The sequence below is a fragment of the Podarcis liolepis genome (genome assembly GCF_965112155.1).
Source record: "Podarcis liolepis genome assembly, chromosome: 5".
In the NCBI taxonomy this organism is placed as follows: Eukaryota; Metazoa; Chordata; class Lepidosauria; order Squamata; family Lacertidae; genus Podarcis; species Podarcis liolepis.
In genome coordinates this window covers 33,212,111-33,233,828 of record NC_139556.1, presented here as the reverse complement: position 1 = coordinate 33,233,828, position 21,718 = coordinate 33,212,111, and the positions used below count along the sequence as shown (strand labels likewise).

Sequence of the window (21,718 nt, the reverse complement as noted above, 5' to 3'; positions counted from 1 at the left end):
TCCCATCAATTTTTATTCCCTCGTTTTTAAATAAAAAACCTCCTCCAACAACAACAAACAAACCTGGAAACCCCTTTATTTAGCAGGCCTGGTGTCAATTCTCTTTGCAAGGGCACCCTTGTCCTGCAGAGAGTGACATATTAAATGGAATTCTCCCTCCCCGGAAACACCTGTTATGGCTCTCCTCCCTCTCTCCCTACCAATGGTATGCTCCGCATTAGCTTTCAATTGCTGCTAATAAGCTTTACTGAAAGACTCTAGGGAATGTTTATTTGTCATGCACCCTTCCTCCACAGGCAGGGCAGTATATTATTATTCTATGAGGTTATCCTCACAAGGAAAAGTTGAGAGAATGGTGAAATACTTGCAAGTACCTGCTGACCAAGGATTTGAACCTAAGTCGACCTGGTCCAAAACCAATACTCTAACCCAGGGGTTGTCAACCTGCTCCCTACCACCCACTAGTGGACATTTTAGGGTTCTAGGTGTGGGTAGGGGGTTCTACAGCACAACTGAATCCTCCTTCCATCGAGCGCTGGTGGGCAGTAAGGAAATTTTACCATCAAGAAAGATGCATTAGTGAGCGATAGGTATAAAAAGGTTGACTACCCCTGCTCTAACCATGACAAATGGGAGTTGGCTAGGATCCTGCAGGATAAGGCTATAAAGTTGCCTAAGCAACTGGCATTTGAAGGAACTGAATATGATTCTCCCATGGATTATTTACTGGGAACCAGCACACTCCTTGGGATTCTCGTTTTCCCCCAGAACCATGTCAAAGATCTAAAGTGTTTTCTGAACTCTTTGTCTTACACTAGGCAGAATTACCTTACAGATGCCCCCTTTTGGTAACAGGAGCCAGTGGATAACGGTTACATAGGTTAAGCTGTCACATAGATGCTAGAGATCTTGGAACCACCAGTTTACCAATCCAACTTCTAGTGAAGGTACAGTTGCTTCTAAACAAGAGAGCAATAGAAGTGGTGTCACTGTAAATGTACGGGAAAGGTTTCTATTTAAGGTGCTAAAGAGAAGAGAGTAAGAAAGGAATCCATTATGGATTGTGAAGCCATTAACTGATTCATCAAAACATCTACAGTCAAGATGATTTCTCTAGGGGATGTTCTGCTGTGGTGGATGGGTTTCATGCCTTGGACATGAAAGGTGCATTAAACTCTGGCACCAGCACAAGAAACATTTAAGAGTCCAATGTGGGAGTCACTATAAGCAGTTACAAGGTGCTTCATTTGGGGCTGAAAACAGCTGGATGCCCCCAAAACATGGCTGCGATGGTTGTCCATCTTCTTGGTGGGATGCAGCACATTTCCACAGCATGTTGATTATAAGAACTTCACAGATCTAGGACTCTAGGTAAACTGGGAATAGCCAGCATTGATACAGTCTTAGACTATAGGCCACCTATTGGATGTGACCAAAGTGATATATAAACAAACAAGGTGGAACTGGTCCACAGCCCTGTTGCAGGTGATGCAACTCACCTGTGCTTTTTTGAATACTAGAATTTGTCACCTCCTTCTCCCAGGTCATCATCTGACAGCAATAGCTGTTTGACAGTGGAATAGACGCCCACAAGAGGTGGTGGATTCTCCTTCCTTGAAGGTTTTTAAGCAAAGGCTGTGTAGCCACCTGCCATCTATGATCTAGCTGAGATTCCTGTATTGCAGAGTATTGGAGGAGATAACCCCCACGGTCCCTTTCCAACACTACAATTCTATGATTAGAAAACCACAACAAGGGTTTCACTCTTTTTGAAAATTGAATTGTATCATTGACTTTGTCATAAGTTTTGGTCTCCCATATTTCTTCATACTGCTCTCATCTCTAAAATTTATCATGATTGCACACATAGTTAAATTAAAAGTACTTAAACAGAAAGTATTGCATACTTTAACTGTAAAGGTGGTCTCGGCAGTCATGAGCAGTGATAGTCATTATAATTGTGGACATAGTGTGTTCAAGATCTCAGTATTCCTAGTATATTTCTTCAGTGTTCCTGTCTCTTTAAACTCTTGCCTTCCTTCGTTACGGCTCTCCCCCCACCCCCCACCGCATCTTACGCTTCCCTGAAGCAGCTATGAGTAGAGCTTATCTCACAAAGTTTTAAGGAGTTATTCAATGGGGGCTCAGTGGATGATGAATGTCGAAACCATTACCGGCAAAGCACCGGGGCTCCATGGAGCTGTTTAAAAATGCATTCTCCCATGTAAATTTCTGCTCCATCAATCCTTATGACATGTCAAACATTGCTATTGTTTCCTGAACAAATTGTACGACATGCCCTTTTCTGCAGATTTGTGCACAAGAGCAGAACTGCTCCAAAGCTTCGCCTTCCGCTATTGTCTCTGAGCAGGTTTTATGGCAGCAGCTGCAACTGGGCTGATTTTGATCGCAAGTGGATGACGGATGGAGTGGGGTGGAGGAGGAGGAGGAGGGAATGATCTGCACGTGTAATAGATGTGGAAATAGTTCGGCGCAAGATAGGCATGCTTGAGAAGTGCAGGGAATTATGCAAGGGAGATGCACAGAGGTCAGCACTTACGAATGCATGCACTGTAGCTTTGCGTGTGACCGAGCAATAATAAATATCCCAATAATACCCAGCCCAATCATATCCATCAGTTTTAGCCACTTTCCCCACAGGGAATATCCGGAAAAGGTTTGCAGCACTTTCTGATGGCCTGCAGAAACGTTTGAATGCTGTGCAGGCGGATCTGTGCCAGAACGGCTTAGTTGCCATAGTGAGACTTAGGTATGCATAGGTCAGGGCAACAGGAACCAGTACTGCTGCCACCGTTGCTGTCACCTGGATCTTGGATTAGGAAGACCTTTATGCTGATCCTGTGAGATGCAGTGTCCTCATAGCAGTGCTATAAGGAGCAAAAGGTTGTCTTTGATCATTGCATGTATGGAGGTGAGATTACTTCGAAACACTAAAAATTTATTGTCCATGTTATGGCAAGCACCACAATAAACCAAGAACACACTGACAGTTCAAAAGGAGTGTATGCTGTTCCATGTTTCATGAATACTTTCCATGCATGTTTGGGTCTGTGAATTATTTGAATGACATTTCTAAAGTGGGTCACAACAACAGCAGCTCCCTCACCATACATATATATGGTAATAATAATAATAATAATAATAATAATAATAATAATAATAATGACATGGATCCCCAAATGCATGTTGAAGGCTAAAGGTGTAGACAGTGCTGAAATTTATCTGGCTCAGTGTAAGGCAGCTTCCTAGGTTACTGTGAGATATAAGAGTTCACCAGGCAGAGGGACTTCTCGGTAGTGGCGCCCGCCCTGTGGAACACCCTCAAATCAGATGTCAAAGATATAAACAACTATCTGACATTTAGGAGACATCTGAAGGCAGCCCTGTTTAGGGAAGTTTTTAATGACTGATGTTTTAATGTATTTTTAATCTTTTGTTGGAAGCTGCCCAGAGTGGCTAGGGAAACCCAGCCAGATGGGCGGGGTAGAAATTATAAATTATTATTATTATTATTATTATTATTATTATTATTATTATTATTATTATTAAATATCTTAGAGTCTAGGATCCCTGGCTGTGTGCCTTGTTTTGAATGAACTATGTGAGAAACAGAGGATAAAGAAACATGGGGACATGGATGTCTTCAACCTCTATAGTGTGGCAAAGATGCAACACAGTACCTATGCTATCTTGACAGTGTAAGCATCCCGCCCCCTATAAATCCATGGGATTTGGTGACATTGAAAACTGGATTTAGATTCCTTGTTGGCTTTCTGTCTCTTTGTGTAGGGTATGACTCACTAAGAAACTTCATCTTTACTAGAAAAGCAGGCATTCGCTGAAATGAAAAATTGCAATAGCCACAAAATTAAAGGTGTCCAAAGTGTGTGTTCTGACTTCTCTTCCTTGCCTTCTGTCAAACAACAATAACCTGCATTATTTCCCATGTTACCTCACTAAGACATATGAGCCTGCATCCCATGACTTTGTAACTCCTTCAGTTTCTAAAAGGCCCCACTCATCCTGATCCTGATCCAGTTTACACTGGTGTAAATCAAAAGTAATCCCTTAGAATTTATTCTGAGAAAGCTGGACCTCAAGTGAACTGAGATGGAGAGTGGATTGCTTTTTCCATCTCAAGACAATCACAGCCTGAATGTGTCAAATGCATTTTGCCTTGGCAGTGCAATGATGTTTTTGAGTCTGATGATTACGCACATTATTGCCGTCCCGGGTAAAATGGCAGATCCATCACTGGTAGAATGGGTGAGAAAACAAGCTGCTGCCCTTGTGCTTCTACAACTGGAAGGTATAGCAGCTGGTGAAAATCTCTCTGTGTGTTGGTCTGTCTCTCAAAAAGATAAGGAATTGGGCATGTCTAGCAACACTTTCTCTGAGATGGCTTAGTAGGTCTTGTTTAACATAGTAAGAAATTGCAAAAGTCAGGAAGTTTTTGGAGCCCAGCTTCAGCTCCTCCAGGGACTGTGAATTAATCTGATTGGGCTCCATAGAGCCACTCTCCCAACCTTGCACCGTATAACCTTCTTTTAACCTTAAGGCTTCTTACAGCCCCCGCCCCATGAGGATGTCAATAGAAGAAAATTATGCTTCTAGCATTGTCCATCACTAAAACAAGCACTTTCAAATGCAATTATAAGGAGCCTAATGGAGAAATTAGTTGTGGGTAATGCCAACATTCAATAGCATCATCAAGCTGGGTGTAAATCATTAGCTCATCAATGGTCAATCCTTACATTTGGAAAGCCTACTTGTCTTCTTGTTCCTGTCCTTTTGCACCATGCTTGCACTAAATGAGAAGCAAAGGGTTGGCTTGGTTACTCTGCACACTGATCCCTCTTGTTCTCCTGGCTTCAGCGAAAGCAACGCAAAGCCTCCAGAGCACAGCGGGAGCTCCCGCTGTGCTCTGGAGGCTTCTGGCAGCTATCCCTGAAGCTAGGAGAGCGAGAGGGGTCGGGAAGTCTAGTGTAGGAGAGTTTTCCCAAGTTGCTTGGTTTGAATTAAGCACTCTTAAGTGCTGAACCATTCCTTTTTCCAAGGGCATGATTTCTGCCTTATGCATCCGTCGAGCTTGTTTTAAAATGCAAGGCAATGGAATACACATGAGAAGGAAGCCAGTAGTAGTTCGTTAATTCCCAAAATGAGGGTTGCGCACTATAAAATGACAGTAGCCATTTTTAAAACTCCTAGCTAAGGGATAAGGTGTAGTATTAACAAGTTGAAAATATCAGCGAAGCTTTTATTGGATGCTGCCTGTGGAAGAATGTAACATAAATCCTACATGAGCTCTGTTGGTTGCTGATTTGTTTTTGGATCGAATCCTAAAAGTTGAAGGCATGCTGTATTACCTCCATTTGTTGTGCCCATGCCTATTCCTATCCACTAGTTTCGGCTTCCTTAAAAACTACTGTTTTTCTCCAGCCTTGGTGCTGAAGGCCAGCACTGCTTCAGAACACAGGGATCGTATTTGGTCAATCCCTCATGTCTCTTTTTTTGCATTGCAACTGGCAACCATTATTACATTGTGTCTGGCAATGAAAGCACCCGCAATCAACAAAGAAAAAGAAGACTGGAGTGGGTGGTTATGCCTGAGAAGTCTATAATTTAAAAATTATTCTAATAATGTTTATGGAGATTTTAGACTCTGTCTCTTGACTCTGCTCTTTTGTGACCATTTTTAAAAATGGGAGGGGGAGTAACATGAAGCATAGAGTTGTACCCAGAAATTGGGCCCCTTTTTTGCAGAATGGCTTGTTCTCCGGGGACTATTTGGCTGACGGACCATCTGGATACCTGCAGTCAGTTGAACCAGCCACATTAGCTTGCAGCAGCCTGAGAGCTATCTGCCAAAGGAAAGTATAGGACTGAACATGAGGAAGTGGCCATCTTGCATGACCAGCTCGTTAGCCTTCTCCCTAATGAGGTGTGACACATTTTATCCAAGGATACAAGGAACCCTTTCCCCAAAGACATGTTTGGAGCCAATGAAAACTGAAGTCTGATTTTGCGAGGCCATACTGTGACAATAACCCACCCAAGAGGAAATTGCAACTCTCTTAGCCTCCAGCTGGCAGGGCAGGTTAAACACCTGGAAAGTCTGCTGCATGGGATTGAAGGGTTGCAAATTGATAGGTACATCAGCATCCTACCAGGCAACCCCTGCCAAACCAAGCAGCAGTATTGCTGACTAGAAGACAGTACAATTAAAGGAAGAGAAAGCCTTTGGTTGCTTGTGGGGGAAGGCAGGGGAGGAGAGAGACAGAAACCAAGCAGATGGCACATTTTGATCTTCTTCCAACAAAGTTCAAATCTTCTAAGCTTATCGTACAAAATGCTTAAATATCAAATAGTTGGCCGACCCTGAGATGCAAAGGGCCCTTAAAAGCCATGCTATGGTATTTCACCCTCCTAACTTGGCCTTTTAGAACTCACTGTGAAACGTTCTTATTCTGACGCTTTGTAATCCCTTAGCCAATTTGGTGGGTTCAGACAAGTAATTGGGTTTCAATAAACTCGCGAGAGATTGTTGATCTTAATTGACAGACCTCAAAACTGGGGCACTGGCCCGTTAACATGTTTGCAACAGCATTTTCCCCCTCAGTGAAATTATGCAGTTAAAGAACAAGCAGAGATGTGTTTGCCGTTGTTTAATTATTAATGCGCTGTGCTTCCCAAAATCAGAATGGGTTTTGTTATTTGACGTACAATGAAAAATCGCAAGATGTGTTCTTTTGCAGGTGTATTATGTGACATCTCACTGATGCAATAATAGTGTGTTGATGGTGGATATATGCTGGGCTGTCCACAAAGTATGCTTTATTAGTTGTTCTGCAATGCCTCTGCAATGTTACTGTATTACTGCTGTCTGGAGCATCCGTCTTGCCATGTAGCACAACAAAACCAGAACCAGAAACACACACACCCCAAAAAGGGGGGGGGGGCAAGAAGAATATTTATGGTATGAAAAATTGTGGGTTTTCAGGAGGAAGCTGTGAGGCAGGCACTAAAACAAAGCAGCATATCTGTATCGAAGGTACAGATAATATTGATACTGAGCTCACAATACGATCATGACCACCAGTCATTGTGAAGGCACAAGAGGTGACAGAACTCACCACGAGCACCTCCCTCATTCTCTTAGAATGTCAATGGCGCCCACCCGAGAGGTGACAGAACTGAGTTCCGGAAAATTCCGGATGGAAAAAAAGCCCTGAGGCTAAAATGAAATTGACATCTAAGTGAGAAGTTAAGTCCTAATGGCATATTGGTTGTGGTTGTGGGTTTTTTTACAATTAAGGTTTAATTTTTACACAGATAAAATATTATATAGAAGGCATATTATTAAATGTAACGTGTGCTCTGGAATAATGCTGCCCAACCAGAAGTGATGCGAACATGCAACTCAGCAGGTCGAAAAGGTATTCAATATATAGCTGGATTCTCTGACGTAGTTTCCTTTATTTTCACTTACACCTGTCTCAGGCTTCATCTGTTGAAGCTACTTTCTTCATCTACTGCATCTGCCTCCAGCCATTATTACCATCACTAAGCTTAGAATAGAAAAAGATCCAAACTTTTGTGGTCCCTTCATCATGGTCTCTTCAAAGGTATATAAAAGAAAGTTAGAGCAGAACTCTCAAGTATATGTAACTCATAGAGCCCTTTGAATTTGGGCATGAAGTGTGTGTGTGTGTGTGTGTGTGTGTGTGTGTGTGTGTGTGTGTTTTACACTGCTTTTTACTCACATCCATCATTCTCTAAGAAGCTCAGACAGAAATCAATTTAGAAAATAAGTTAAAAAACAAGATGGTTTGGTGTTTTATTCCATATTTCTCATTTTAAAATACAAATTTGTCCCCTTTGCCTTTGCTGCCATTCATGCATATTTTATATATTCATTAGAACCGAGACTTTAAAACACCCACAAATCTTGCTTTGCTCACGAAGAGTGACACTGTGAGCTTTACCCGCTTTCCTGGGAAGGCTGCTGTTATTTTTTGCCATGACCAGATTGTGAAATCTGTCATGGCTTTATAAGATTTGCAAGGACATCATCCTGGTGATGAAGGTCTCAGATTCTACTGAGAGAGAGACTCCCTCCTGTCTCCCCTTACTGTTCCTTATGCATTAACTTGTAGCACTCCTAGAAAAGTTGTGAACAACAGAGACAACAGAACTTCATAATCAACTATGCCCCTTGTACCAGTTAGTGACAACTATCCCATTGATTTAACTTGGTATTATCATAAATTGGGATGCACAATTATTCCTCAGTTCATTGACACTTCCATCTGGTTTAATTCAGTTCACATTTTCAACTGCAGTTGTGTGTGTGTGTGTGTGTGTGTGTGTGTGTGTGTGTGTGTTGCATAAGTCTGTGCTCCCTTTCATTGTTCACTGTTGCAAAAATATACAGATTTTTACTTAGCCCAGAATAGACAGACATATCAACATATATTTACAGATTAATTGCCTTCTCTGCATGTACCCTCTTAAAGATAATGCAATAGGTAGCCCTGTTAGATTTCTCAGCATTAAGAAACAAGAACAGCAAAGAGGCACCAGTATACATTAATTAATACATAAGTAATGTTTCTTGCAAACTAGTTTTTGTGTCTATTTATATATAATGTGTGCCTGGTTTTTTTGTTTTGTTTTTTAAAAACCACTCAAAGATTCATGGTTAGTTGTTTTAATTTTTAAATGTTGTTTGTAATCCGTAATCTGCCCTGGAACGTTAGAGTGAAGGGGTGGTAATAAATAGTAGTAGTAGCAGGAAAAAGAAGAAGAATTATTGTGGGGAGCTAAGATAAGTAGCTTTCTCAGTAAGTCAGTACAGCAATGTGGATCAAATTGGTGTGCAGAAATAGACCTTGGATGTATTATTTTCAATGGAGTCCTCTGACATCCCTAATCATAAATACAAATAAAATATGTGCGTGGATGTGTGTGTATACATGCACTCATTCTTTACAAGTACCAAAATCTAAGGAATGTGCCAGTAATCCGTAGTAAGAACAGATTCATGCTATCTCGCAGAGTCCAATGTTCCCCATGTACGGCTTCAAATGCAAAAGGTGACGGGAGGAGTTAACTTCAAAATGTGCCGAGAAAAAAAAGGATGTTTTATTCATGAAAGCAGTTATTATGCTTAGTGCATTTCAAGTATAACCACTCTTATCAGAGGCTCATATCACAAGTGCTCTCCCAAAACACACAGGAACTCCCCATTCAGGAGATAAAGAAGGGGTGGTAATTCCTATGATTTATACTCTAAACACATCAGGCATACATAAGAACTGTAAGCAGGAGAGCTTTCCTCAATAAAGCATACTTTTTCTTAAGCACCTGTTGAGATTCACATCCTTCATAGAATTGGCATCCTCCAGATGTTTTAGATTACAGTACAGTTATGCCTGCTGGGGCTGATGGGAGGTGTAGTCCAAAAAGGGAGATAGCCTCTCCATGGAAATGGCAGAATGCACACAAAAAAAGTATATCTTTCTTACAAAAGAGATAAAAAACATTTTATTCCTGAGGTGTGAGAGTTGATTCATCACATATGAAAGTGGGATCGTTGATGACACCGACGTGTCATTAAAGATGAGAATTGACTCCAGTTACCTGAATCAGCTCCTTTGTGTAAATAACACACTTGTCAGAAACTCCCCCTGGCTGTTTTATTTTACAACTTTCATCCATGACAAAGTTATGATAAAGTTCCTTTATGTGAAGTTTTTAAATCTTCCTTCTGTTTATGCTCTTAAAGTTGAAATTCAAGTATCTGTGCCTTCATGGCTGTTTTCCTTGACTTTTTCAACCTTACAGGTTTTTGACTCGGGTATATTTTTCATACCAGTAATTCTCTGCGTGCAGAGAACATACATAATTAGTCATGGTGTGCAAGCGGCAGTATATTTTTACTTAAGAATTCCAACAGGAATGGTTTTGAAGGTTGCAGAACTATAGAAGTGGAAATAACAGTTGCACTGGAGAAAACATGGTCACGGATACCAAACTAGATTTTTAGCCTATGAAGAAAGTAACTTAATGGTATACAGGTTGATATGGTCCCTATAGAAGCCATGTTGAGTCCAAATCCTGTCATCCTATAAAAGTCACAGATCTCTCTACCATATGCATTTGGAATAAAATGTAGCCTTCTGGTGTGATGCGTAGGTGGTGATAACTGTTGCCAATGCCAGTTGTTCAGGATAAAGGTATGGAGGACTCACAAAGTCAAGACAGTTAAGCGGAGCTGAGGAGTAAGAGAAGAGGGCGTTTTGTCTGACCTGGTGATACTGCATATACAGCTTTGTATCATCTTCTCATTTTAATTTTAGTATATTTTAAATTGCTGAGAGAATCCTCGAGTCTCTTTTGGAAATATGCATTGAAGAAGTGTAATAAAGTAGCCACAAAACTTTGAAAAAGAAATAAGTCCCGGAGCCCACATGGGCTCAATTTGTACCCCAAATCAGTGTGATTAGAAATGGAAAGTTCAACAAATTTATTGCGAGGTGATTCTGGCTAGGTTACACTGTTTTTACTCTTTTCTATGCAGTTTTAACTGGTGGTGGTGCCAGGAAATGGATATGTAACTTAGAAGAAAAAAGTGATACTATTAATAAGATTAATGGTTCTGCCCTAGGCCAACTCGATTTTGATTAGATGCTCTTGCATGATTTTCAAATGTGCTTTAATATACTATGAGATTTCCTTCTCATAGATATTTTTACTACTAGCATTGATTTCTTTTCTTAATTTTTAGGCTACAGACAATGATGTGGGCTCTTATGGGAAAGTTAGCTATTATTTCAGTGATGATCCTGACAGGTAAGTACCACTGCTATCTCTAGGGGTTCCTCAATTTATCCTAGTGTGTGTCTGATTCTTGTTGTTTATAGTGTGCATTTCCTTCCTTCATAGCAGCTAAACTCGTGCAAAACTATGACAACAGATAAGGATCTTCTATCATCGTACGTTTCCCGGGAGTTGATCTGGAAAGTGGGTATTCACCCAGTTAACAAAATTGTTAGTTCTGGATTGCTCTGAATGTATCTCTCCTCTGCTTGCTGGTGAAACCTGCAGAAGAAACCAAGCAAAAATAATCACTGTTTACTGTCCAAGGAGCAGGGCTGGCCCACTCACGAGGCAAGCTGAGGATAGCAGATCCAGCCTCCAAGGAATGTGTCACCTGCTGCTGCTGCCACAGTACCAGTGATCATTGTGGCACGCTCTTTGGAGACTGGATCTGTCACCTTCTCAACAGCCACCTGCCCAATGCCAACTTCACAGCGGCCTCTTGGTGAATAGGAGTCACTGCTGGTCTCTTCCCGCCCCTAGGGTGGAGATTGCAGGGGCTAACTTCTGGGGTGTCCTGGGCTCTGCACCCACCTGGCATGATTCAAAGCAGTCACCTTTCCTCCCCACAACAGCCTTTGATTCCCACTTCAAAATTCAGGTCAGGTTGATTTGGTTCCACACTTCACCACTTGTTCCCAATGTAAATTCCAATGTAAAGTTTATGTATGAACTATTTATGGAGCAAATGCTGTAGTTCACCTTACAAACTAATTATGGAACAGAACTGTCAAGTTCTGGCCATCCTGCATGCAAGGTTACTGGCCTTGCATTGGAGTGTCCAGAACTGAGGTCCTTGTTTATCAGGCAGCCAGGCTGGAAAATAATTAATGTTTGGGAACTCCTGAAAATGCTACCAAATCATAAGGAAGGCTCACCAGGCCCTTTGAGATCTCTTAGTTGGTTCATTAAGGTCTCTGCCTCTTGACTGGAATAACTAGGATTCTGTTCACACACAGAGGAGATTTTCTGTCCATTTAATGTGTGCAATGATGTCCCAATGTACATATGTGTGCTTTTATAATGAGAAAGCAGCCTAGGGTGGTTGCATCTCTTGAATGGAGGAGTCGGGGGACATGTGGTGTTCAACCCTTTCTTTGCTGGCTGTTTTCCTGCTAAAAATTAGCCTCCAGCTCCATCTGCTTTCTCCCTGCTGGTTCCAGGTGCACTATTTGACTTGGTAGGTTTCCTTAAATAGCATTTATTTGCTGTTTTTGTCTCCAGATTCTCATTGGACAAGGATACAGGTGTAATCACATTGATTGGCCGGCTGGACTTCGAGACAACCCAGCGTTACACATTGACTGTCATTGCCAGAGATGGAGGTGGGGAAGAGACCACAGGGAGAGTCCGAATTAACGTCCTGGATGTCAATGACAATGTCCCCACCTTTCAGAAGGATTCTTATTTGGGGGCTCTGCGGGAAAATGAGCCTTCAGTCACTCAGGTGGTCCGCGTGAGGGTAAGAAATTGTGGCTTAGATGTATGTATCTCATGTGTCCAGAATATGTAGAGTGAACATTAATGTAAATTAAAGGCCACCAACATGACCGCTATGTATGTTGCTAGAAACTATGAGAGCCAGTGTGGTGTAGTGGTTAAGTGCTGTAAATTCGTAATCTGGGGAACCGGGTTCGCGTCTAGGCTCCTCCACATGCAGCTGCTGGGTGACCTTGGGCTAGTCACACTTCTCTGAAGTCTCTCAGCCCCACTCACCTCACAGAGTGTTTGTTGTGGGGGAGGAAGGGAAAGGAGAATGTTAGCCACTTTGAGACTCCTTCAGGTAGTGATAAAGCAGGATATCAAATCCAAACTCTTCTTCTTCTTCTTCTATGTCCAGATGGAACTATTTTTGTAGGTAATGTGTTCTGAGAAATGTTCATCAAGTGTACAAATTGCATCACCATTTCAGAAATGGGTTTGTTTTGTGGGGAGGGGGGCAATCCACTAGAGACAGAACCTGTCCTGAACATTCTAGGGTAGTTTCCTTTGGATTTTTTGCGTGGCTCGATTTTCCCATTTTCTTTTCTTTCATTCCCCCCCCCCCCCGCTTGCTTGCAACCTTCATTTCCCTGATCGTCTGCTGCTTGTGGGGAGAAGGGAATATGCCCTCATTGCTGAAGCAACCAAGCCATGCTCTCTCTTGTAGGGATGCCCATCTCAATGCAAATCTCACTGAAAGTTATGGCAATGTGGAGAGGAATAACATCTGCAATCAGATGCCTATTGGAATGGGAGCATCATTCCTCCCCTACATTGTTCAACCCTTGCGACCCACCCCATTATGAGATATACTGTACCATTTTACAAATGGGTGCAGAAAAATGCCAAAATGTAAGGTGATCATTTTGTTCTCAGGAAACAATTATTTTTACAAGACATTCTCCCCTGTTTTAGCTCATCAGTATTCAAGAAGAGGAAGGTAAACAAGCTGCATAAAGAAAATTGGCACTGCCTCTCCTGACAGTAGCCCTATGGCATACCACAGAAAACACCTGCTCCACTAGGGATAATAATATGCAGAGGTTTGGGGCATCATCATTATTGATCAGCTTTCACAACAGATTCAGATAAGCCATGAGAGGCAGATTAAAAAGAGGGGGGGAAAGGTTGGTTAAATAATTATTATATTCATTTTATCTCCCATTATTTATTTGTGGCTTCCTTGAGATGTTTTTGCATATGTTCCAAATGATTTCTTAAAAAATTAAATGATGTGTTTTCGGAAATCATTTATCAGGCACCCAGAGCAGGAACTAAAAGCATAAACAACAAAAACTCTTGAGTTCTCTTTATGTTTAGAAGACTTAAGAGAGAGGGGCTGAAATTTTTAATAGGCTAACTTTGGTCATGTGATTTATACAGATTTCCTGAGAAGGGCAGGGACAGAGTTTATGTGACTGGATATATAGATGAAGAAGCTTTGGGGTGAGACCAGTAATAAGAATGCTGAAATGCAGTGGTTAATTTGCAGAGTCTATGTGAGGAAGAGCTAGAACTCAGAGAAATAACTAAATTCTGAGGTGAATTTCGTCACCCTGGAGTAGTTGGTTCATTTGTCTTATCCTGCTAAATGTAGGAAGATTTCTATTCTACATCAGGTGCAGATATGCTTATGCATAAATCTAAGCCAAACCACGGTTTAGTGTGAATGAGTAAATAAGTGGGCCCCTGAAGAGGAGATTGTGATTGATGGCTTTGCTCCTCCCCAGTCCTTTTGCTGCTGCACTGTGCAAACTCTGGTTTGGCTTGGCTTAATGTGTTGTAAGTCATAGGACAAACCTTAGTTGCAGCTCATGGTGTGTCTGGAGAATGCTAAGCCACGAGCCTAGGTTCAAATGACACAACTTAGCACAGGATCTTAGCGCAGCAGCAAAACAAATGGAGAGGATTAAAGCAACCACAATCTCCTCCCAGAGTAGACACATTTGGTCACTCATGCTTAGGAATGCTTTGGCTTAGCGTTACTTGTGGACTGGGCCAGTGGTTGGTCATTTGTATGCATGTGTAGTCAGTTTGGTAATAGTCATTCTTAGCAGGGGTCAGGCACTTTATTTGTTTTTTTAAAAAATGTTTCGGTTGGCTTGCCAGTTGATCAGTTGATGCTCTGTGCTCATGGCAAACAGGAAGCACAGTAGTCATGTGAATTGGCTTTTACACATACAGTGGTGCCCCGCAAGACGAATGCCTCGCAAGACGAAAAACCCGCTAGACAAAAGGGTTTTCCGTTTTTCGATGCGCTTCGCAAGACGAATTTCCCTATGGGCTTGCTTCGCAAAACGAAAACGTCTTGCGAGTCTTGCGATTTTTTTCGCTTTCCCCCCTTTTTCTAAGCCGCTAAGCCGCTAATAGCCTTTTAGCCGCTAAGCCGCTAAGCCTTTAATAGCTGCTAAACCGCTAAGCCGCTAAGCCGCTAATAGGGTTGCTTCGCAAGACGAAAAAACTGCTAGACGAAAAGACTCGCGGAATGGATTAATTTCGCCTTGCGAGGCACCACTGTAAATGCAAACTCACCTCTAACACAAATCTTATTTTTGAAATCTCTTTCTTGAAGTTCACCATCTACTTTCCCCCCTTTTGTCTCTTCAGTTTCTTAGCTGGTTGCACATAATAGAGCAGTGGTGATATTCTAATGCTGGGAAGCTTTGCCACAAGAACACAGTACTGCTCATGGAGGCAATTAAACAGAAGTGAAATAGGAGTCAAGCATATGAGAAGGAGAAAGCTTGGAATCCCTTCCATCTACTCCTTCAGATGTTTTATACGACTCTTGCAACCTACCATGCTCCACAGTTCTTGGTGTTTGCTCCCCATCTTTTCTGCCTTACTATGTACTTTGCTAGATATCATGGCAAATTTTTGAAAGAGGTAGTTGGGGTTCTGAATGTGAGGTTGTCTAGTTCAGGAAGCTATGGTCATTACAAAGTGAGTCCATGCCACCTCTGAATTCAGATCCAACTTCTAAATGAGTTGCTGCTCCTTGCCAATCCACATACCCACACCCACCCAGCAAATAGAGTCTTGCCTATGGGGAGGGCAGGAGGAATTGGTGGCAAGGAGGCCAAGCTGGAAACCTGATAGGCCTTATAAGCTTCAGCCTTAGAGCCTGGCCACTCCTAATTAGGGATAAATTTGATTCTGTTCACATTTAAAGGTGGATATACCTAATTCTCACTTTCCAAAACAATGTGGGAACTGAGCCACGGCCAGACTCTGAAATAAGATAAAGTGTGCATTGAAATGCATAAATTAGTGAAAATGCATTATATCAGATAATTTTGTTTTGCAAAAATGTGTGTATGAGGCAAAGTTGCATACAAATGTGTATATGAGGAGAAACTCTCATTAAAACGAGGACTTAAAACAAAAAAAAATGAGCCTGATCTTAAGGCCGAATTTAGACCTACAAGCGTCTCCTTCCTCTTTTTGCCACCAAGGCTGAATTGGAATAAGTAAACTTGCAAGTTTGTGGGATAAATCCTGAGCTTTTTATTGAGAATCCTCTAAGAAAGCTTACAAGGAAAATAAGTTCATTATGAGGTGACTCAGGTAGCTCTCACTATGCTTCAGGTCCAGGATTTACTGAATCAGATTTCATTGCCCTCCAAGTGATTGGGAATTCCCTTGAGGCTCTCTGAATTTCAGTGGAAGGGTGTTATCATTTGTCTAAGTAACCAGAGCACATGAAGCAGGGAGGGCTGTCTTCCCATTACTCCTGAGTCCCTGTATCCTCCCCACTTAGGAGTTTCTTGTGAAAGCTGCAGCAACATAAATGCGCCATTAAAGGGAAATGTAGCCTTACTGATAGGAGCAGCACTTCCATTTGGATGTGTTTGAAGTGCATGAGTTGAGAGCGCATCCCGCTTCAGCCCTTGTTCATTGGCATTACAAAGCTTGCACAAGCTACACAAATGTACACAAAGCAATGAGCAAAGCAGGGAAGAAAGTCGGGAAGATTTTCCATTATTTGAGCTGCTCTAAATGCAGACTCAAAAGCATATGCTCATAAGAAAGAAGAGATTCATCTGAATGCACTCATTACTCACATTATTCTCTTTTCAGTCATTCAAGAGAGTGACTTTTGGGAGGAAGGCAGTTAGCCTGTATCTTGCTGATACGATCCTAAGCTTTCCCCTTCTGGGAGGCAATAAAGATTACATGTTTCCGTGAGCACTGTTTAGAGTAGCCTCAGGGTGTGTGTGGTTTTAAAGTGATCTTCAGAGTGTTTTCACACTGCACAGCTCCTTTCTGATAAACTGATACTCTTTGTAGGCAGGCAGTTTTCACCATCAAAAAGGTTTCACTTGGTGAGCAAGGGAGTTTCAGGAAGGCTTGAGCCTGCTACTTGGTTTGTCCAGTTAGAGTTATTCCCAGCCAGCAAATCTTCCACAGCCCATCATTGGGAGCAGATTCGTTAGGTGGAGAAGTGCTCCAGCCCTCTAGTCAAAGTGGCAACTTAGCTTTTCCTTCCCAAACAGCAGGCCTGCTCTTGAAGCATTGGGCAATATTGCTTATAGCACCTGTTCCAATATCATGTAGAACCTAATCAGTCCCTATTCATTGAAAGAATGATTTCCTCACAATAAAATTGACAAGTGAAGCACTAAAAGAAAAAAAGAGGGGGGAAACCATCAGCAACCCTACCCAGAATATGCTGCGAATTTTGCTAGAATTTCGTGGGAAATACCTGAGAAACCAACTAAAGCTAACATTTGCATTTATGCATTTCACACTTTTGTGAGGAGGGAAAAGTTCCAGGAACAACACTTAGGCTTCCTTTTGGAGAAGAGATCACTATAGGCATATGGTGTTTTTGCAGCATTTGGTCCATTTATAAATATACAAGTAGGGCATAGCTGGAGGCAAGAAGCATGAGCTTCCCTATAGTAGTTGGCAAATCTGTTTCCCCATATCAGACCCTCAGAAAGGTACTTGCATCCCATGGCACCTTCAGCTTACAGCTCATCTCTCTCCCTCTCTCTTGTTTTCTGTCTCTCCCAAAACTGCTGTTATTGAGACTTAATTCAAACACAAAGATGTTTGATCAGTCCCAACCTGGTTCAGGAGTGGGGAAGTATTCACCAATTTCCCTCCAATGGGTCTTCCAAGGATGAACTCTATACCTCAAGCATTAGCTCCTGTTGAGGAACCATCAGTGAGCCATTCCTGAGCATTAAAATTCCCCAACCAAGAATATGGCTGGCATGACTTGGCCAAACTCCATAAGAATGTTCATACTTTTGTTTATTAATGACATTTATAATTTATTTTATTAAACACTTGGTGGTTGTGCTACAAGATCTTGTTATCTAAAAGCTCCAATAACAGTAGGTAGGTAGATTAGATTAATATTAAATTATTTCTTCCGTTTTTACCTAGGCATCAGATGAAGATTCTCCTCCGAACAACCAGATCACTTATAGCATTGTGAATGCTTCTGCATTCAGAAGTTACTTTGACATCACTTTGTCTGAAGGTTATGGAGGTGAGTGCAATACAGTGCATGTGTGTGCATTATGGTTCGACTTTTAAAATGCCTTATGTCAATAATTGCCAACACAGGCTTCTTGCCTTTTCAGTGATAAGCGTTGTCCGCCCTCTGGATTATGAGCAAGTTCCCAATGGTGTTATTTATTTGACTGTAATGGCTAAGGATGCAGGAATCCCACCACTCAACAGTACTGTCCCCATCACCATAGAGGTGTTTGTAAGTACAAACAATGCCTTCCATTTACGCTTCCCAAAATGTATGTTCTTGCTCTGAGCACAGGATATGGTTCTCCTGATAATTTTTTTTCTTAATTCTGTTTTAGTATTAACACTGTAGTGTGTGTTGTTATTGAAGGGTGATTCCAGATGGAATATTTATTGTGGAATTGTTAATAATAAAAAATAATAATAAAATTTTATTTATATCCCGCCCTGCCCAGCTGAAGCCGGGCTCAGAGCGGCTAACAACAGTAAAAATAACACAGTTTACATAAAATCACAATCAATTAATTGAAATACATTCTAAAATCAATTCATTCTAAAATCAATTCAGAGTCAAATTAATGGCAACCATTGGGCTAGAGTTCTGTGAGGATTACAGAAGGAGGGGGTCAGACTGTGCCTTGGCCAAAGGCCTGGTGGAACAGCTCTGTCTTGCAGGCCCTTCAGAAAGATGTCAAGTCCCGCAGGGCCCTAGTCTCTTGTGACAGAGCGTTCCACCAGATCGGGGCCACGGCCGAAAAAGCCCTGGCTCTGGTTGAGGACAGCCTAACCTCTCTGTGGCCCAGGATCTCCAAGATGTTTTTATTTGAAGACTGTAAGGTCCTCCGTGTGACATACCAGGAGAGGCGGTCCCATAGGTACTAGGGTCCTAGGCCGTATAGGGCTTTTGTTGCTTCTTATACATGCAGTGGTGGCACCAGGGGGAAATCGGAGGGTGGTGACAGAAGGAGCAAAGTGTCTTTCTAGGTAGGCAAGTTGTGTCCCACATTTTAGGATCTCTGAAAGAAAAATAACAGCATATATTAATGACAGAGACCAGGCCGGGGGGGGGGGAGGTAATCAAATGAGAGTTTGAGTTCCTTGTTGTGGGGTGCTTGCCTCCTCTGTTCCCCTGCGCCAGGTATGCATGCATGCGAGTTGTTGTTGTTGTTGTTGTTGTTGTTGCAAAGCCCATACAATGTCCTGGGTATCGAAATACCAGCCTGCATTCTTCTTCCCCCAGTTTCATCCAATCCCCCCCCCCCCGGGATTAAGGTAAGGGGAAAAATAAATGGTTGTCAACAAACCCATTTGCAATATTTCAATGACCCATTTGCAAATTAAGCCCTTGTCTAGAAGTACCCTGACTCTCAAAAGCCACAGAGCAAGGTTTGTCTGCTGCTTTCTCTTCAACCTTCCTTAAACCCACTCTTCAGCTGGAAAAGAAAAGACTACCAGAGAGGCTTATAGATATCACTAACAAGTGTGTCCCTGCTGCCCTCAGGCTTGCAATCTAGAAGAAGAGCTCTATCTCTCCCCCCCCCCCCCTATAAACTAAGCAGCTAGATGACAGTCAAGGGAAGAGCCTGATGAAATTGGTGTTTCAACAGAGCCAATAGAGATGGAGTAGCCACCAAATCTTGTAGCAGAAACAAAAAACTTCTGGAGTTATAGACTCAAGACCTTAATACTCCCTGGACCTTAATATTCCCTTAATCTGGAAGGTCACAATTGATTTCTATTTGGTCTTTTCTTTAAAAAAAAAAGAAATGAAACAACACTCCTACGCATGCCCACATTCCTAAGAATGATTTCATCCTTAGTATTCTTGAAAAGTGTCGCCTTGCTTTGCAGCATTCACTTGAAATCCCAGCTGTATTACTGAGGAAGGCAGAAGCTGAAACATTTAACTAAACAGTTCTAGGCATATCTCTGTTTTCACATAACTTTCCCGGAGGCAAGGCCTGTCTTTCCGTTTAGTCATTGTACAGCACCTACTTGCTTTAATTGCTTCTGCACTCTTGGCTTTTAACTACTGGTTCTCAGCACGGCCCAAGGCAGGTTGCTCCAGCAGCCCTGCCACTGCACAAATATATGGTAAAGTATTAGGAAGTGAACGCGTGGGATGTGAAATTGGTAGTTATACAGTGGTACCTCGGTTTAAGAACAGCCCTGTTTACGAACTCCACAAAACCAGAAGTAATGTCCTGGTGCGAACTTTACCTCAGTCTCAGAACGGAATCCGAATGGTGGAAGGGCACCGGCGGCGGGAGGCCTCATTAGGGAAAGCACGCCTCAGTTTAAGAACGGCTTTGGTTTAAGAACGGACTTCCAGAACGGATTAAGTTTGTGAACTGAGGTACAACTGTACTGGCAGCACTGAACACTGTTGCCATTTATTTGGTCATGCATGGTGTAAATACTTATGGAGTCATGGGAGTTTATCGAATCAATAGCTGCAATGTTGCAACTTGTTCACTGGCATGCATCTGCATTAAAATCGGGGCATATGAATCCCCAAATGTTGTTCCTCCAGAGATGACCTGTTTATTGAGCACTTGTCCTGATTTGCTTGCACGAATTTTGCACTCAGGTTATCCAATATCCACTCATTATTGAACATTTGACCTGATTTGTTTGTGGAGAGGTTGTGCAACTTCCCATCATGCAGTTCTTACTCCAAACCATCTCTCTCTCTCTCTCTCTCTCTCTCTCTCTCTCTCTCTCTCTGTGTGTGTGTGTGTGTGTTTAAGTGGATTTGTTGCACCAGAGTGCACTTATGTTCTCTGGCCTTAGTTGGAGGCAATTTTTCAGAACCTCAGTCGTATTCGCTGGCCCCAGTCTCCTTTCTTTCTCAGAGGAAGACTTGGAAAAGGAGAATGCATCACATGGGAATCCATCATTCTCCATTCTAGGACTTTCTAGTCCAGAGGATGTGTCGTTACTCAACTTCTCAGGCTCAAAGGGCACCCCCTTCTGCAATACTTACTGCCCCTTCCCTGACTGCAGGAGGCAGCTTCTGCAGAATCAAGCAATGGTCCTTTAAGAAACACAGATATTTCATTGGAAGTGGCAGGCTTAACATCAGGCCTAGACCAACCAGCCTCCACAAGATCTCAACATGTTACTGAGGCGGCCATAGTGTTCTGTCCAAGGTGTTGACAGTCTGCTCTTTGCTATGAGAAGAGGAGGTTAAGGGGTGATATGATAGCCATGTTCAAATATATAAAAGGATGTCACATAGAGGAGGGAGAAAGGTTGTTTTCTGCTGCTCCAGAGAAGCGGACACGGAGCAATGGATCCAAACTACAAGAAAGAAGATTCCACCTAAACATTAGGAAGAACTTCCTGACAGTAAGAGCTGTTCGACAGTGGAATTTGCTGCCAAGGAGTGTGGTGGAGTCTCCTACTTTGGAGGTCTTTAAGCAGAGGCTTGACAACCATATGTCAGGAGTGCTCTGATGGTGTTTCCTGCTTGGCAGGGGGTTGGACTCGATGGCCCTTGTGGTCTCTTCCAACTCTATGATTCTATGATTCTATGATTCTATGTCTGTTGTGATCTGGAATAACCTGCCTTGACCCTTGCTTTACTGTATGTGACCCTGCATTTCCAGTAAGTGCCAGTTCTCCAACCCATCTTCCCCTGGGAGCCTTAAGGTGAGCCAGGACAGATTGTTCCCAGGACAATAAGATAATGAAGGGATCAATAGCTAAGGGCATAACAGAAAATATGTAAGAAATCAATAATAATGACAAATGTTGTTTGCAACAAAATGTTGCCCTTCGGAGTTCTCTCCACCAAGATATTCCACCCCATCCTTCCCCCACAGTAGACACTCAGCAT

The 21,718-nt window shown here is 42.2% G+C and overlaps 1 protein-coding gene across 1 annotated transcript in view; it reads left to right on the top strand.

Annotated features, from left to right (window-relative positions):
* Nucleotides 1-21,718, top strand: part of CDH23 (cadherin related 23) — a 400,272-nt gene that overhangs the window by 229,266 nt on the left and 149,288 nt on the right. The window contains exons 14-17 of the mRNA XM_083503046.1: nt 10,811-10,875; nt 12,127-12,364; nt 17,782-17,887; nt 17,982-18,109. Of these exons, the coding sequence (XP_083359172.1) occupies nt 10,811-10,875; nt 12,127-12,364; nt 17,782-17,887; nt 17,982-18,109 (537 nt within the window). The remainder of the gene's footprint in view (nt 1-10,810; nt 10,876-12,126; nt 12,365-17,781; nt 17,888-17,981; nt 18,110-21,718) is intronic.